The sequence below is a fragment of the Capra hircus genome, chromosome 5 (genome assembly GCF_001704415.2).
Source record: "Capra hircus breed San Clemente chromosome 5, ASM170441v1, whole genome shotgun sequence".
Lineage (NCBI taxonomy): Eukaryota > Metazoa > Chordata > Mammalia > Artiodactyla > Bovidae > Capra > Capra hircus.
The window spans coordinates 48284943-48301426 of NC_030812.1; the positions used below are offsets into that span (position 1 = coordinate 48284943).

The window sequence follows — 16484 nt, forward strand, 5'->3', positions numbered from 1 at the left end:
AACAAAGCTTCAGCTAGTGTTCTCAACACACCTTTTAGTAGACAGTGGTGTGTGTATACATGCAAACATAAAAAAACAGCAGAGAGACCCATTCCAGAACACCAATGGTCCCTTGTGCTCTGCTTTCCAAATTTTCTTAATACACGTGTCATATTTCTAATAAGGAAACATAGTATATTTAAAATGCTGCCTCAGATGATGGCTGTATGTAGCAAAAAAAACAAAACAAGTAGCTCAGAAAGAGTCAAGGGAGATTTTATGAGGGGAGATGGCAGCAGCTGTACACTTGACCACAGTTCTCTGTTCATCTAGATTCCATAAGACCGGGAAGCTAAACTACTGCTCTGTTTTATTAAAACAAAGAGAAATGAAAGCTCTACAGATTCATTTTCTATGCATACATTCACACACACGTATGCACACTCTTGAGCAAACTCTCTTACTTATATTTAGGAACCCAGCATTCTGCCAAGTTCCTGGCAGATCACAGGCCACCTTGCAACCTAGCGGTTAAACTGGGGTCACTGGAGTTTATTGGGCTGCTTCACATGAACAAAGGCAGAGGGGAGGCTGGGGGGAAGTCGACAGGAAAAGAGAAGAGGATGAGAGAAGTCACACAGCATTCTATGCAGGCACTCAGATAAACAACGCCACAATAGCTACAACAATGAGAATCTTTATGCATATATTTTCGTGATCGGTACAGTTCTTCAGAACAAGAGAGACAAAAAGAGGGAATACAATATTCCAAACAGTTACAGCCCCATTGTTGACATTACAAACTAGGTTTAGATTAGCTGGAGGCTTTTGTAAGAGGACTGAGGTGCAGAGACATAAATCGACTCCCAGAATAGTGCTGACAGGGTACAGACATACCTACAAATAAAGAAACCGCTACTTGGTAAGTACTTCTGGTCCTGGTGTACAGTGTCCAAGACAAAGGAAGATAAAAGTCCACACTGGTCTTCGTACATGCTGTGTGCTACAGGCTACTGCAGATTCTGTTTTCTAAAGTAGGCAAAGCTCACAAACTGACCGATTCACATGGTGATTACATGGTACAATGCATGCACTTTAACAGGACAGAGTGCTTGAACAGGAATTTGTCGGGTTTTGAAATCCTGCTGTCGTCATTCTTACCTCAAAAGACTATTACCCTTTCAGTAGTTTAATCTTCATCAACAAATACTTATCCCCAACTGCATGCCATCACATCCACCCTTTCCTCAGGAAGACCAACTGCAAGAAACTGGAACAATATGTGTTACAAACCCTAAGATAGGTAGCAGACAGCGATGGCACAAGCCTAGGAACTGCAGTAAGTACCCTCTACCTCATTACCCACCTCCCCAGACTCAGAGCCCTCGGGGAGCTGGAAACTGACTCAAGAGAGGAAAAACAATTCTCTGTTCAAATCAGACATCCCTCCAGGGGACAGGACTATTCTGACTCACTTGGGACTGGGGAGGAGAAAAGAATACAAGGTGGAATCATTCTCATCTGAAAGGCTGAGCAGATGGAAGAAAATCGTGTCTCTGGCTTAACTTTGGAAAACATGGTCTCTTATGCAAAGTAATCCCGACTCTCCACCTACACTCTTCCCAAGACACAGGTTGTGGGTGTGGCTGCTCTTTAAGAAGCTGCGTGCTAACTTTGGAAAGCACTAAATTCAAGACCCAAACTGCAATAACTTATTACTCAGATTTTCCATCTTCAATTCTTTAAGGGGTAAAAATACCACAAAAAGGATAACTCTTCTCATTGTATATATCATTCTCATGTTTTCTGTTCAAAAAAAGCCCACACAATCACATTCTCTATTTTATTCTAAAAATTAGTGCCTCTCCATAGGGAAAAAAAAAATCCTTTCTTAAACTATAGTTTTGGTTTCAGAATTAGCAATCCTCCAATTAGGTCAAATGAATATTGTCTGCATCATCAAAATGCCTGCCAGCCTGGTCGAGGTCTTCCAGAGATGAGGATAAAAATGCTGAGTCTGTCTCTAAAGATGGTGGGAAAAGGGGGTTGTGGAGTGAGCCTTCTGTCCAGCCAAAATGACAGCTGCATGAAGTGTTTGGTTGTTTTTTTTAATAAACTGCCTTTTCAGATAAGCAGGTCAGAGCTGGTTTTACAAAATGCCATGATAGCATCTGGCGAAAGGTTCTTTGAGTCAGGAGGGAGTGCAGTGAATGGCTTCCAAGTCTTGGTTTCTAGAACCTAGGTAGCCAACACATCTGTGTACAAAGAGCATGAAACCCGCCTATTGCACTGGAGGAAACGTGGCTGAGTCACACTGAGTACCGAGAGTATTTACCTGGAGTATCTGAAGGGTTATTCACCTCTGGGTGACTCAGGGTTCCCATCTGCATAGTGGAGATAACAGGTGCTATCTCTGAGGAGGAAGGGGTGAGAGAGAGCTAGAAAGTACTGGGGACTTCTCCACGAAAAGGCAGTGTTCAAGTAACAAAGAACTCCAACCTCCCCCAAAAAGCACAAAATTCAACTAACAGAATTGCAGGTACTATGTTCTGGCTTTTGAGCAGAGGCTTCCTGTATCTGCAGTGGAGAGCTGGTCAGTAAATGAGCTGCGTGGTGGAGGGTGCCAGACAAGCTCTGTGTAGAGCCCATCAGAGATCCCACCACTGAGGACCTACACTCTCCTTAGGAGAAGAACATGGAGCTTGGGGAAAGCTTAGTGGAATCAGCAAGCTGTTCGGGGCAGCTGCTTAATGCATATTCCCTTAGGGACCCCTGCATAAGCTCTTCAAGTTGGTGATGAACCTACATTTCAACAGATGAGGGTTTTCTTCACTTTGCAGGTAGAAACAGAAAGTGAAGGAAAGGCTGTCTAGATTTTTCTCCTGAACTTCAGCACAAGAATAAAAACCAGTTTTGAGACTGGCCGAAACTACTGAAGGAAAACTCACACATACAAACATTTCCCCGCTGCCCTAAATAGGGCATGAAGAGGGAAATTGGGAAGTTTTGTTTTTTTTTTTTTTTTGCAACTAAGAAACTAACTTTCTTTTTGCAGTTTCTGTTCTAGCCAGCTAGTGTGTGCATGCTTTAGTATTAATAACACCCAGAGAACTGGAAGTTTTGGGGGGTGCCACTAGGACCCTGAAGGCCCTCAGAACAGGAGGGAAGGAAGAAGAGTTAACAGTCTAGATACAAAGTCTTTTCTAAACAGCTCACAAGGAAAAGTTGGGCAAACACTTTAAAACCACAATATTTATTTTGCCACAAGAACCCACTGCATCAGTAATCAGAAGACATCCCGATTCTAGCGCCAATTATACAATTTCCAATTCCCATTTTTTAAGGACTGCTGCTCATCTCTGAACCTCTGGATTCACTCTCAGGGGACAAGGGAAGCTCATCTGGAGCCATCCATCCGGCTGGAACCCTCCTGCCACGGGGAAGAGGTGAATGTGGACAGTTTCTGAGAGAAGGTCACCGTTTCTTAGTGCTGCTGTTGCCACTGCTGGACTTGCTAAAGCTCCTGCTCATGTGAGGAAAGTGCACGGTTGGGGTTCTTTCTGTCGGACCATATAATCCCAAATTCCTGGCGGCGGTGGACTTCCGCAGTGGCTTGACGCTGGGAAAGGGGCTAAAGATGGGGGTCTTCGGGTGGCTACCACCTTGGGAAGCCTTGCCGGGGACCTTGTTTCCTCCCGGGGCATCGGGTGGCTCTGGGGTGTGTCGCTGGCTGGGTGGAGGTACCCTGGGCTCAGGTTCAGCAGCAGCATCCCTTGGGGTCAGTTCCAAGGCTTCTATCTTCACCTGGACCTCAGACACATCGGCCTCTGCATCCGCAAACACCGGCTCCGGAGACCGCCCTTCGATGGTCCTGCCTGTGCTGCCGTCGGAGCAGCCGCTTTCGCCTCGAGCTGTCCCGACACAGTCGGAGGGAGATGCCTTGGCCGCCCCCAGGGTGTGAGTCTTGGAGCCCTCGCTCTGCTCTTCTATCAGCCCGACCATATCCCCGCAGCCCAGCTGGCTCTTGGTCCTGGCCATGTTCTTTTTGTGGACACGGATGTGGGTTCGCCATGGAGAATTGAGCTTGGTCCTAAGGTCTTCGTAGGGGACGGGTGATATTTTGCCTCCTGTGTGCCCAGGGATGTGGATGACAGCGTTCTTGGCGGCTCTGTTTGACATTTTCATCTTCTTGCCTAAAAGAAGGTGGTTTATAACTGGAGAGCTGTTTACCTGAGACGGGAGAATGCTGGTCACCGGCCCTTTGTCTGAAAGAAAGGTTGAAAGGTCGTGTGAAAGGTACCACAGAGAAAAACATCCACCTTGGAAGAGGAGTCAAGACAGGCTGTCCCCGCCCGCTGCCCACATATTTCCCCAGTAAAGGCAGAGTCATGTAACTGAAGGCAGCAGAAACTGAATTCAGTCCTTGAGCCTGGGGTACAGATTCCCTCCCTTCACACAGAGGAGAGAGGGGCTGAGGACACAAAGGGAACAGACTCTGACCTCTTATTACCAGAGTCCAGGCTCTCTAATGCTTTCTACAGAGAGCTTTGCTTCTGAGAAGCAACCTCCCAGGTTATATGTCTAGGAAATCTTTGGGGGAAAAAAAAATTTTTTTTAATAATAAGTCAAACACTGTGACCGTATGGATTACCAGCTGTCAGCATCTGAGAGGTGGGAAAACCACACCCTGCATGTTATTAAGTGAGAGACAGCAGAATGAGAGAAGTGATAGGGAGGTGGTAAAAACGCAGTGACATCACAGGCATCAGGTGCCTGGTCCCAGGTCCACTCCTGTGTCCTCAACAGACTCTAAAAGCAAGCTGAAACCAGGAAAGCACCCAAAATGGGGTTCTCCTGAAAGACACTATTAACGGTAGTACTGTCTTCCTCCTGTGGCTATGACCAAGCCCCTGTTTTCAATGAAGTTTGCACACTCAAGGGGACAAGAGCTGCAGGCAGAAGTAGTGGAAAAAGACCACCTTTGTGAACAGCCTTCCTTCACATCATCCAGGTCATGTGGTGGTGGTCGTCCTCCCTGCTATGCTTCTCAGCTGCTCTCATCTCTCCACCTCTGGTCACAGGCCAGTCTCCAGTGAAACTTGGACACCTGTTTCCCCTTCACTCTGTGTCCTCTTACCTCCCTGAGTTACGTCACGGCCTCAACCTGTCCAGTTCCTTCCTAAACATCATCTGGATCTGCCTCACATGAAAAAAAAATATTGGACTCTCCTATTCTTCCCGCAGACTCTTCTAGCTCGCAGACCTTGGATGTAACTATTCTTGGTAATGAACCACACAGACTTCATTCCCTGATGCCCCAGGCTTCTCATAATCTCTCACTGTCTCTTCGGCCCCCTTACACCACCACCACCACCCTGCTAGGTGCATGGCTGATCCCTTGGACCACACCTCATCAATAACCACGTTTCAGCATCCCTGTGGCTGTACCGCACGTGCCTGACAAAACTCCACTCTAGAGCCACAATTCACGTTCTCTTTTCCAAAGTGGGAGCTAAGAGCTGCTGGGGGTAGTGGTGAGGGGAATGGGGGATTCACACAGGTATGTGGGTTGATATTCCTTAAATACATAACTGCCCATTTTTTTAGGTCCTCACTTGCACTGAACAAACGTTCTTTCCCTCTCCCATTGCTTTCAGTGTTCAATCTAAATCTTCATTCCTTTCTTGAAGCTCCTACACAACCTTTAACTTACTCCCAAGCAAACAACTTTTTCTCCAATTTCTTCATAAAAACAGAATCTATTAGGACTAAAATGCTTAACTTCCTGTCCTCCCTAACCTAGAAAGCTAACCTAACCTAACCTCAATCACCATCCTCACCACCTTTCTTTAAATCTCAGAAGCTGACGATTTTTGTTTGTTTTGCTCACGCCACGCAGCATGTGAGATCTTAGTTCCCCGACCAGGGATCAAACCTGTGGCCCCTGACTTGGCAGTGTAAAACACTGGACCACCAGGGACATCCCAGAAGCTGGGAACTTTTGCCTCTAGCTGAATTTCACTCTCTCCACCTGTACTGCTAATCCTAACCTATACCATCTCCAAAACCTTTCTACTCAATGTGCAATCCTCACCCAGCAGCAGTGGCATCACCTAGAGGCTTATTGGATATGCATAATCTTAGCCCCACCCCACAGCTACAGGAAGCAGATTCTTCATTTTAACATATCCCCAAGCAATGCATATTCACACTAAAGTCTGAGAAGCAATGTTCTTGAACTTTGCCCTTGAGCACCAATATTTCTCTAAAAATAACCACAGAAACCATGATCTAGAGTAGGGGTCAGCAAACTTTTCCTATTAAGGACCAGACTATAAATATTTTTGCTACTGAAGTGTGAAAGCCATCATAGACAATATGCAGACAAATGGGCATGCCTGTGTTCCAATAAAACTGTATTTATAAAAACAGACATTGAGCAGAATTTGACCTATAGACCATATGTCTGTACACACAGCATGTCTGTACATACAGCACAGACGAGAGTACAAACAGTGGGCTGATTTAGTACCCAAAGGCAACTGTTCAACATCCCACCCAAAGCTTTTGAAAGTGGTTCAAACAGAACTATATAAAGAATCAAAACGTGGGGGTTATAGCCCTGGCCTGACCACTCAATATAGCTATATAATCCCAGACAACTGCTAAGCCTTCCTCAATTACCATTTCCTTATTTTTTACAAGGATATGAAAACATCTGTTCTTGCTTTCCTTGTAGATTTAAGGACAAATAAGGACATGTATGTGCCACTGCTTTGAAAATTAAAGTGTTATAGTTTTTAGTTTTTTGTGTGGTAGATTTTTATAATGATTCAGGATAAAGGAAGAATCTTCAAGAAGTTGCCTACTTCTTCCCAACAAGTAAAAGGTAAATTCAGTTTTTGTGCAAGACAGTCACAAGCTCACCAGTCTCTTAGAAACATGTCAAATTATACCATGGTTAACTCTGGACTGGTATCATTTTCATTAGGATTTCACTTAGAATAAGACAAACCAATTCCCAAATCAGCATATATTAAACAATAAAATAGACTGTTCATTGGGATTTGGGGAATTTAAAGAAAAAAAAAAGAAGCTTAACAATCCTTGGAAAAGAGCAACTCCAACTACAGTAAAATTGTGTTCTTCTCAGTAGACTCCCAAGACACTGCTAACCCATCAGCCAGGCACAGAAATGGTTTTTTCCTTTTCCTCTGATCACAACATCTGTTATATTACTATCTAAATGACTGAAGAATAGCTTAATTTACTAGTACACAGATGACTAAATTCCACTTCCAAATGCCTGGAGCTTAAGAAGTAAGAGTTCCAAAATGTCTCAGATCCAAGGATTGCATGGCTTTGCAACATTCTCATCATTTGTAAACCCTTCTCCAAAAGCAACGAGAGCAAAGAGGTGTTCAATACCATCAGCCGCCTGGTCCTTGGGACCTTTTTCTTCTTTAGAGCCTGATAAGATAAAATAAAAAGTGAAAAGGTAAAGATGCTGTTGTCTCCTGCCAGCTGTGTTGGTGGGTGCTGAGCCAGAGTGAGCAGTAATTCCCAGGCCATCCTAGAAATACTTGTGTCGACTTATACAAGTTGAGACACAGCTGAAATTAACTCAAAGAAGTACATTACCTGCCCTGATATACACCTGATGAACCTGCTGCTGCTGCTTCTTTTTAATCCGAGAATATTGCCGCTTCAGTGCATTGATATCTGTGGTCATGCGTTCCATCATCATACTGTTAAAAGCTGCATGGTATTCACTTCGGCAGGAATTGATCGCTCCTGGACTCAGCTCTGCAATGTTATTGGATCTCAGACTCTGGTCCCCATTTGATTCTGTATTCCAGGGAAGAGAGCCAAGGAGACGGTGTCACTGGAGGAGAACAGAACTAAGTGGGAATTGATGACACTATATAACCCAGGGTAGTATCTTAACCTCCGGGAAATTCTGAACCACAGAAAAAATCCAGGTACACTAGAATGTGTCTAGTACTTGTTTTTATTTGGTTCTGAAAATACTTCCGCATTTTCTTATTAGCCTAACTGTAATCTGAAATGAGCCATGTGAGTTCATTGTTTGATTTTATTACCACTTTGATCATTATATGGACATAAGGTCAGCTGTTTCCAGATAAAAATCACTGCCATTTTCTAAACTTCCCTTAGAAAAATACAACTCTAGCTGTCTAAAATCAGGGGACAGATTTCCATATAACTGCACAAGAATTTACAAGGGATCAACCGTTTGCAGGGTTTAGTCAGGCATTAAAAGTGAGTTTTTTCCTCAGTTAAAAATAGCAAGACAAGATTATCAAGACTTCAGATCACAGTATCACTAGAAATTAATGTTTTTATTCATTTAATAAGCATTTCCTGACTCTCTGTTATGTTTGTTATATCTGGTGTGGTTTCTGCTCCTGTGACATCAACAACTAGATTTATCCCTTAAATTTGAGATTACATCCAAGTATGAAAATGAAAAGTGTTAGTCAGTCATATCTGATTCTTTGCAACCCTGTATACTATAACCTGCCAGGCTCCCCTGTCCATGGGATTTCCCAGGCAAGAATACTAGAGTGGGTTGCCATTTCCTTCTCCAGGGGATCTTCCCGACCCAGGGATCGAACCTGGGTCTCCCACACTGCAGGCAGATTCTTTACCACTGAGCCACGAAGGAAGCCAAGAAACAGAAATAAATACTGTGTGAGAATACATTCCCATGTCACATAGGCAAAAGGGGATAAATTGAGATTTTTCTAACACAGTATGTAAAACCAGCCTGGGGACAAGCTTTAAAAACAAAGATTATTAGGGGATTTTAAGTATTCTAACATCTGCTGAAAGTGTTATTCAGATAAAGACTGAATATCTGATATTTTTATTGAAAATATTTCTCTAAGGAGAAGAAAATTAAAAGGAGATCTACTAATCTAAACTAAAGTAACACAAAGACTAATGATGAAATTTAGGAGAAAGTTATCATGTCAAACCAGAGTACATAGTTGCACAGAAAAAATAACAAGGTAGAAAAATGGAACATAGACCCAGACTATAAAAATGTTAGAGTTAATAATACATTATAATGTTAGATTCAAAATGTTAGAGTTATAATACATATTGATCCCATGGCTAGAAACCAAAAGCTAAAATTCAAGCAACAAAAGAGAAGGAAGAAGACATTACAAAATCAGAAGAACCCTGGTTGAGTTCAGATTCTTTTTTAAGTCATTTCAAAAGATGACGAGGGAGTACATACCAAGAACACACACACAAAATGACATGAACTGAACGTTAAGCAGGTTAAAATATAAAGCATGCTGAGGGTTAAAACTACCATGACCATGTTGTTGTTTTCACCAACAACAAAATGAACAAACCAAAAAAGCATGAAGAACAAAAATGAGAAAATAGCTCATGACTTTGAAATGGCAGTATAAAGCTAGCAGATGGCAGAGAGAATGCAGAGGTGCCTGACATCTTTTGTTTCTGTACTCTTCCGGCAAAGAAAATGGTCTTCAAACTAGAAGAGGCAGAATTAAATGTCCTAAGGGAAGAACTGCCACCCAAGATAGGAAAGATAGGAAAGATCATAGTGGGAGAACAACAAACTGCTTTAAAAGAGTTCACTGCATGGATAATGTCCAGACTTCCACAGGAAGTCTGTTCTCTGCAAGGAGAAAACAAACATAGCATGGCATTCAATTTAGAGTACCATTTTTAAGAAGAATACTACCAAACTGCAGGACATTTAGAGGTGAATTTATAGAATATTAAAAGTTCTGGAAGACATATCTTTAAGAAATTCTGAACTTGGACCATGGAGAAAGCTCTAGGGGACATGAGGACTGGTCTCAAGATCCAAGAGACATCCAGCAGAAGAGGGAGCAGACTTGTTCTGTCTTGCTCTGAACAGAACTATTGATGATCAGAACTGGTAAGTGGACGTTATCTTTTCAAATCTAGAGACCTTGGACTAAGCAGAGGAATTCAGCGGAATGTCCTATGAGATAATGTGTTTCTCGTCACTGAAATTCAAATAGAGGCTACCATGTTTTGGCTTTAGAGAATATTTCTATAGTGGAAAAGAAGTTAGTCTATAATGAATCCAATTATACTCAAACAATATAGTAAGCATCTATTATGTATCTGGCCCTGTGCTAAGGAACTGAGCACACAAAGTTGAATCAGGTGAGTGGAAAGCAAAACTAATCATAAAGAAAAAGAAATATGGATGATGTATGTGACACACAACAGAGAGATCCTCTTAAATGATAAAGTAACAGAGAAGATACTTCTAATGAAGATCTTTAACAGTGGTAATCAGTTCGGGAAACAATAGGCCACAATAATAATACCCTGCCTATAGTGTGAAGAAGGCTGAGCGCCGAAGAATTGATGCTTTTGATCTGTGGTGTTGGAGAAGACTCTTGAGAGTCCCTTGGCCTGCAAAGAGATCCAACCAGTCCATTCTAAAGGAGATCAACCCTGGGATTTCTTTGGAGGGAATGATGCTGAAGCTGAAGCTCCAGTACTTTGGCCACCTCATGTGAAGAGTTGACTCACTGGAAAAGACTCTGATGCTGGGAGGGATTGGGGGCAGTAGAAGGGGACGACCGAGGATGGGATGGCTGGATGGCATCACGGACTCAATGGACATGAATCTGAGTGAACTCCAGGAGATGGTGATGGACAGGGAGGCCTGGCGTGCTGTGATTCATGGGGTCACAAAGAGTCAGACACGACTGAGCAACTGAACTGAACTGAACTGACAGTGAACCAACACACTGTGATTATCTAACAGAGGCCTCCTCTTTACCTTTAACTTGCTTCTGGTACTTCTGCAGTTCAGGTGCCAGGAGTCCACTGAAAGGTCCGAGACACCCCACTGCATTAGCAATAACATCTTCATCATCTGGGTCATTCTCTTCATCGCTGTCTCTGACCTTACCATGTTGCCTTGGAAAACATAAAAGAAATAGCAATATTCAAAAAATAGCGGTATTACTTTTAAGTAACATACCTACATGATTTAAATGACATACATATATGCTATAATTTATATAACACATTTATATAATTATATTTATAATACACATTTTAATATATCTATATAGTTATTATATATATATATATATTAGGTTAGTCAAAAAGTTCATTTGGTTTTTCTGCAAGATGTTACAGGAAAACCCAAACCTCTTGGCCAACCCAATATAAAGTCCATCTCCCATCCTTGTCCAACTTCTGCCTGGTTCTTGCCTCACCTAATTCCCATACCCGATCACTGTTACTCATTTCTGATGTATTCTTTGGCTTTGTTATCAGGTAAATAAGCAAATATGACTAGTCTTATTTTTCTCCTCTTTTTCATAAGTATTAGCATACTACATATGAGTACACTCTTCTGCACCTTGCTTTTATTCAACTGAAGAGAGTCTCTGTATTCACACACAGAGCTTCTTCCTCATCTTCCTAACGGCTGCACTGTACTGCATGTATACATAATCATACGTACGCATGTACTGTACTGTATCTATATAGCCCATGTTGTGGACTAGGCTATTAATGACGCACGTTTGAGTGGTTTCCAATATTATTCTATTACAAACATCACTGCAGTTAATAACCTTATATGTTAGTCACTCAGTCGTGTCCAACTCTTTGCAACCCCAGGCACTGTAGCCCGCCAGGCTCCTCTCAGCACATGGAATTCTCCAGGCAAGAATACTGGAGTGTGTTGCCATTCCCTCCTCCAGGGGAATCTTCCCAAGCCAGGGATCGAACCCAGGTCTCCTGCATTGCAGGCAGATGCTTTACCATCTGAGCCACCAAGGAAGTCCAAATAACCTTATACACACTGTGTTTTGCATGTGTACAGATATATTTGTGGGATAAATCAGAAAGGTAGAATTGCTGGATCAAAGGGTATGTGCATTAAAATCTGGGGAAATACTGTCAAATTGCCTGCCCCAAATCCTATGGTAATTAACCTCTCATCAGCAAAGTGTAAGAGTGTCTGTTTCCCTATAGCCTTATCGACAGAGAGCACACCGACCTTTTAAAGTTTTGTCAATCTGATAGGTGAAAAAACAGAATCTCAATCTCACTTTAATCTCACAATCTCACTTTGCATTTCCCCGAGTCTAAGTGATGCTGCCTTTTATGTAAACTGCCTATTCCCCTCCTTTCATCATTTTCAGTTGCGTGGTCATTTTCTTATGGACTTCTAAGAACTTTATACACAAGAGAAATCAGTTACAAATATTTTTCCACAAGTATTTTTTTGTCTGCTTATGGAGGTTTTTTTTTTTTTTTTTGGCTCTGTTTGGTTTTAGTCAAGCAGAAAATTATTTTTAGTCAAGTAGAAAATTATTTTTAAAGTGCTTAATTTTTTCCTTTATTTTTTAAATTTTGAGTCAGTTATTAACACCTTCCCAATTACAAAGAAGTAAAGACATCCTTCCATATTTTCTGCTGCTTATTTTATTATTTCATTTTTTTCCATTTAACTCTCTCATCTATATGGAATTTATCCTGATGTGTGGTATAAAGTAATGACTCCTATTTTATTTCTTTCCAGATTGAGTCTCATAGGCCCAGAACCACTTACTAAATAGTATATCTTTTCACTGTGACGTACATTTCATAATATAAATTCCTGTGTATATATATTTGTCAATTTCTGGTCACCACAGTATTTTAAATTAGCTCATCTGTCTCTTCAGGCACCAATTCTACACTTTTTAAATTACTGAAATTTTTATTATTTGATATTTTTAAATAAGTTGTAGGGTTGCTAAATACCATTTCAGTTTATGTCCCAACCTTCTTCGAAAAGTAACACTTTCAAAAATCTTCCTCCTGGATTTAAATCAAAACCTTTGGGAAAGAGATATTCAGATTTTAAGCACTAAGCTATTTTGAATGTATTTCTGAGGTTTAATAAATATAAATAACAAAATATTAAGTCTTTCATCATGAAAATAACAAGGGGAAAAAAAAGACCTTACCCAGAAACTGAGGTGGGCTTAACTGTGGCAGGGAATGGTGTAATGTTGTAAGTGTATTTTTCCCTCAACTCTGCCAGTTGTGGAAACGGGAATGGAGCCATAGAATAAACAGTCTGGAAAACAAGAACAAAAACACCATGTCTGAAATCGTGGTCTTAAATAACTTTATCAATCCTGTGAAGACATGAAAGTTCTATGATTTGGGTGTGAAAAGGTAGAGACTGCTCCTTACCCAGCTGATGGAGAGAGTCCACTTGATATTGTCTTAGAGAAAGACAGAAGAATTTTTAAAAAATTAAAAAAAGAAACAATAGTGAGTTCTCAAATCAATCCAGCTGCAACTGGGCACTCAACTGGTGAATGCAGGGTAGGAGTGGAGCAGGAGAAATGAGGACAGTCTGACACCCCCCTGCTCCTTTGATAGATGGGTTAATTCAGAAATCCATAGCTCCCTATTACTTCTTTCCCAGAGAACCCATCAATCTTCTTTATATGTACTGCTCATTTTCCAAAGCTTTCCTTGATGATTTTTATAGACATTAAATGTCAGCCTTCCAGATAAAGTTAAATCTGGGGGACGATCTCATGATCGCCTGCAAGCTTCCTCCAAAGATACCACCTTTTCAAATGTCTGTGAATGAGTTCTAGGCGAAAATTGTTAACTGTTATTTTTAAAGAAAAAAAAAAAAGAAGAAGGAAATGACAGGGGTGTAAAGCATAGGCTGTTAAAAAATCTATAAATAAAAATGGGAAAAGCACCTGTGCTTCCTCCAGAATTTTAAGATGATCTATCATTCTACCAGTGAGAAGAAAATCATCTTGTTTGTTCTCTTAATTTGATAAAAACTTAACTGCTCCAAACATATTTCTTCAATCTTTTGAGCTCTTATTCATCAGAAGATGCATATTAGTCACATGAACTTTCATTTCTTCCAGGAAGCCATTCAATGTCCTGATGACATTTTTCAAGGAAAATATTTTAAAGTAGTATTCTTCAATTCAGAAGGTTTGGGAAATGTCTCATCTCTGCACCGGAAGAAAAAGGAAGGCTCTAAAAGGGGCTTCCTAGCACTGCAGTCTCACCCCACAGCTCAGAGCCGCCAATGGAACAGTCCACTGAAATCTTGATTCTAAACAGCCAGCACATCTGACTGTCCCCAAACTTCGTGGTATCCACTTATACCTTAGTGTAACATCCCAAGACTCCAAACACAAAAGTGCTGGCTACAATTCCTTTGATTCTCCATTGCTTACTGTGCAAAGTTAGAAAGTATATCAAGACCACAAAAGTCCTCTCTAAATCACCTTATCTCATGCATACTTGATTACAGACAGTCGCTGACTCACAAGAGTTCAGCTTAAATGATTTTTCCTCTTTATGGTGGTGCAAAAGTGATATGCATTCAGTAGAAACCCTTCTTTGAATTCTGAATTTGGATCTTTTCCTGGGCTTACAATGTGCCATAGATCCTCTCTCATGATACTAGGCAATCAAGCTCCCCATCCGCCAAGTGATCACGAGGGGAAACAAATAATACATTTACAACCATTCTGGACCCAGACAACTGTTCTGTTTTTCACTTGTAGTTCAGCATTCAATAAATTACATGGGTTATTCAACTTTCCATTATAAAATAGGCTTCATGTCAGATGATGTAGCCCAAGTATAGGTTAACATAAGTGTCCTGAGCATGTTGAAGGCAGGCTAGGATGAACTGTGATGTTTGGTAGGTTAGGTGTATTACATTTTCAGTGTATGATGAGTTTATCTGTGTGTAACCCCATCCTAAGTCCAGGAAGATCCGTGTACCAAAATGGCTGAGAAGCAGCACAAATGTACTAACAGTGAACTGTTTCCCCCTGGAAAGAAGCAGAAGGCACCCCGTGGCTCCCATTAGTCCGGAAGGTGAGATTATGCTGGTTCCCAACCTCTCTGTGCCTCCTTTTCATCTGAAAAGTGAAGGCATGAAACTCATCATGAAAAAGTGAAGGATGGTGGTTGCCTCCGAGAGAAGCAGGATCAGAGAGGAGTACATGAGGATGTTCACCTGTGTTGTTAATATTTTATTTCTTAAACTGGGTCATGGGTGTGTAAGTTTTGTCATATTATTTTAATACATTCTGTATGCCTGAAATACTTCATATGATTTCATTAATAACATGGTCAGAGTACACTCTCTTTGATGCCACAAAGGCTGCCAGCAGTTCAGTGCCCAAAAAGCTGCTTTACTGACAGTACAGAATGCCAGTAGAGGTTTGATCCATGGTCAGGGAACTAGACACCACATGCTGCAACTAAGATCTGGTGCAGCAAAATAAACGAATAAATATTTTTTAAAGTCTTAATTATGCACGGTGATGGTTGACTGGACTTTTGTGATCATTTCACAATATATACAAATACCAAATCATTAGGTTATACACCTAAAACTAATATGTTATATGTCGATCATATCTCAGTAAACAAACCCATATCATTAGGATTCAAGTTTAAAAGATGGAATTACTGGGAGGGAGGTTCAAGAGGGATGGATACAGGTATACCTATGGCTGATTCATGCTGATGTTTGGCAGAAACCAATACAACATTGAGAGCAAATATCCTTCAATTAAAAATAAATTTCACTATTAAAAAAGATGAAATTACTAATGTTAGGAATTTCAAAATTCTCTACAAATGAAGGAAGATGTCTTACTGGAGACAATCAGTGAGATGTCTAGCTGAAGAGTCACCTTTTATTTCTGCTAATTTTATTAAAAGTTATCAGAAAACTCCTTGGCCCAGACTCATGAAGGAAGTGTGTAAGAAAAGAAAGAAGAGTATATCTTGGCCCTACTCTGTCCCATTCTGCCCCAGAGTAAAAGGTCTGGGGTCTCACCAAGCTCCTTCAAGGACCACTCAGCTAAAGACATTGAACCAAAAAGAACACAGGCTCCATTGGGATTCATGTTCTTTTCCTGCTCTTCCTTTCTCTATAATTTACTTTTAGTTAGCCCTTTAAAGTATAAATCAGTGTTTCTGAAAGAAATGTCCTTATAGTATTTCGCATGTATTCACACACTTACTTAAAGGTCTCACTTGTCAGAAGACATATTTATTCCATGAAGGTACATGACATATCACCACAGTCCTCAGGGTACCTGAGAAGCTCCAGGTACCCAACTGTGTAAATCAGAGATTTACAACCAATTTCAAGAAAGGAATTTTACTAATTATCTTAGAGCCAAAGTATAGTACAAAAATAGTATCTTAAGGTTAAAAAGGAGTTTAAACATAATTTGATTCAACCTCCCTCCCATGCAAGAGCACCCTTTAGAGCATCTCTAACATTTGATCATAAGGGTGCTGCTTGAACACTTCCAGTTATGGGCCCACACAGTTTTGCAAGGCAGACAGTTTCATTTTTGACAGCACAAATAATCAAATAGTATCCTTCTATTGGACAAGCATTCACATCCATGTGATTTCCATTTCATCACTGATAG

General features: G+C 41.0%; 1 protein-coding gene across 7 annotated transcripts in view; it reads right to left on the minus strand.

Moving 5' to 3' along the window:
• Positions 661–16484, minus strand: part of TBC1D30 (TBC1 domain family member 30) — a 92428-nt gene continuing 76604 nt past the window's right edge. For 2 of the 7 annotated variants that reach the window (XM_013963894.2, XM_018047985.1), the window contains 5 exons: positions 12999–13111; positions 10808–10947; positions 7621–7827; positions 7408–7449; positions 661–4244 (listed from right to left, as the gene is read on the minus strand). In XM_013963894.2, coding sequence (XP_013819348.2) covers positions 3454–4244; positions 7408–7449; positions 7621–7827; positions 10808–10947; positions 12999–13111 — 1293 coding nt within the window. In that variant the 3' untranslated portion in view covers positions 661–3453. The remainder of the gene's footprint in view (positions 4245–7407; positions 7450–7620; positions 7828–10807; positions 10948–12998; positions 13112–16484) is intronic. The other 5 variants (XM_018047984.1, XM_018047987.1, XM_018047982.1 and 2 more) reach the window with 3 other exon arrangements.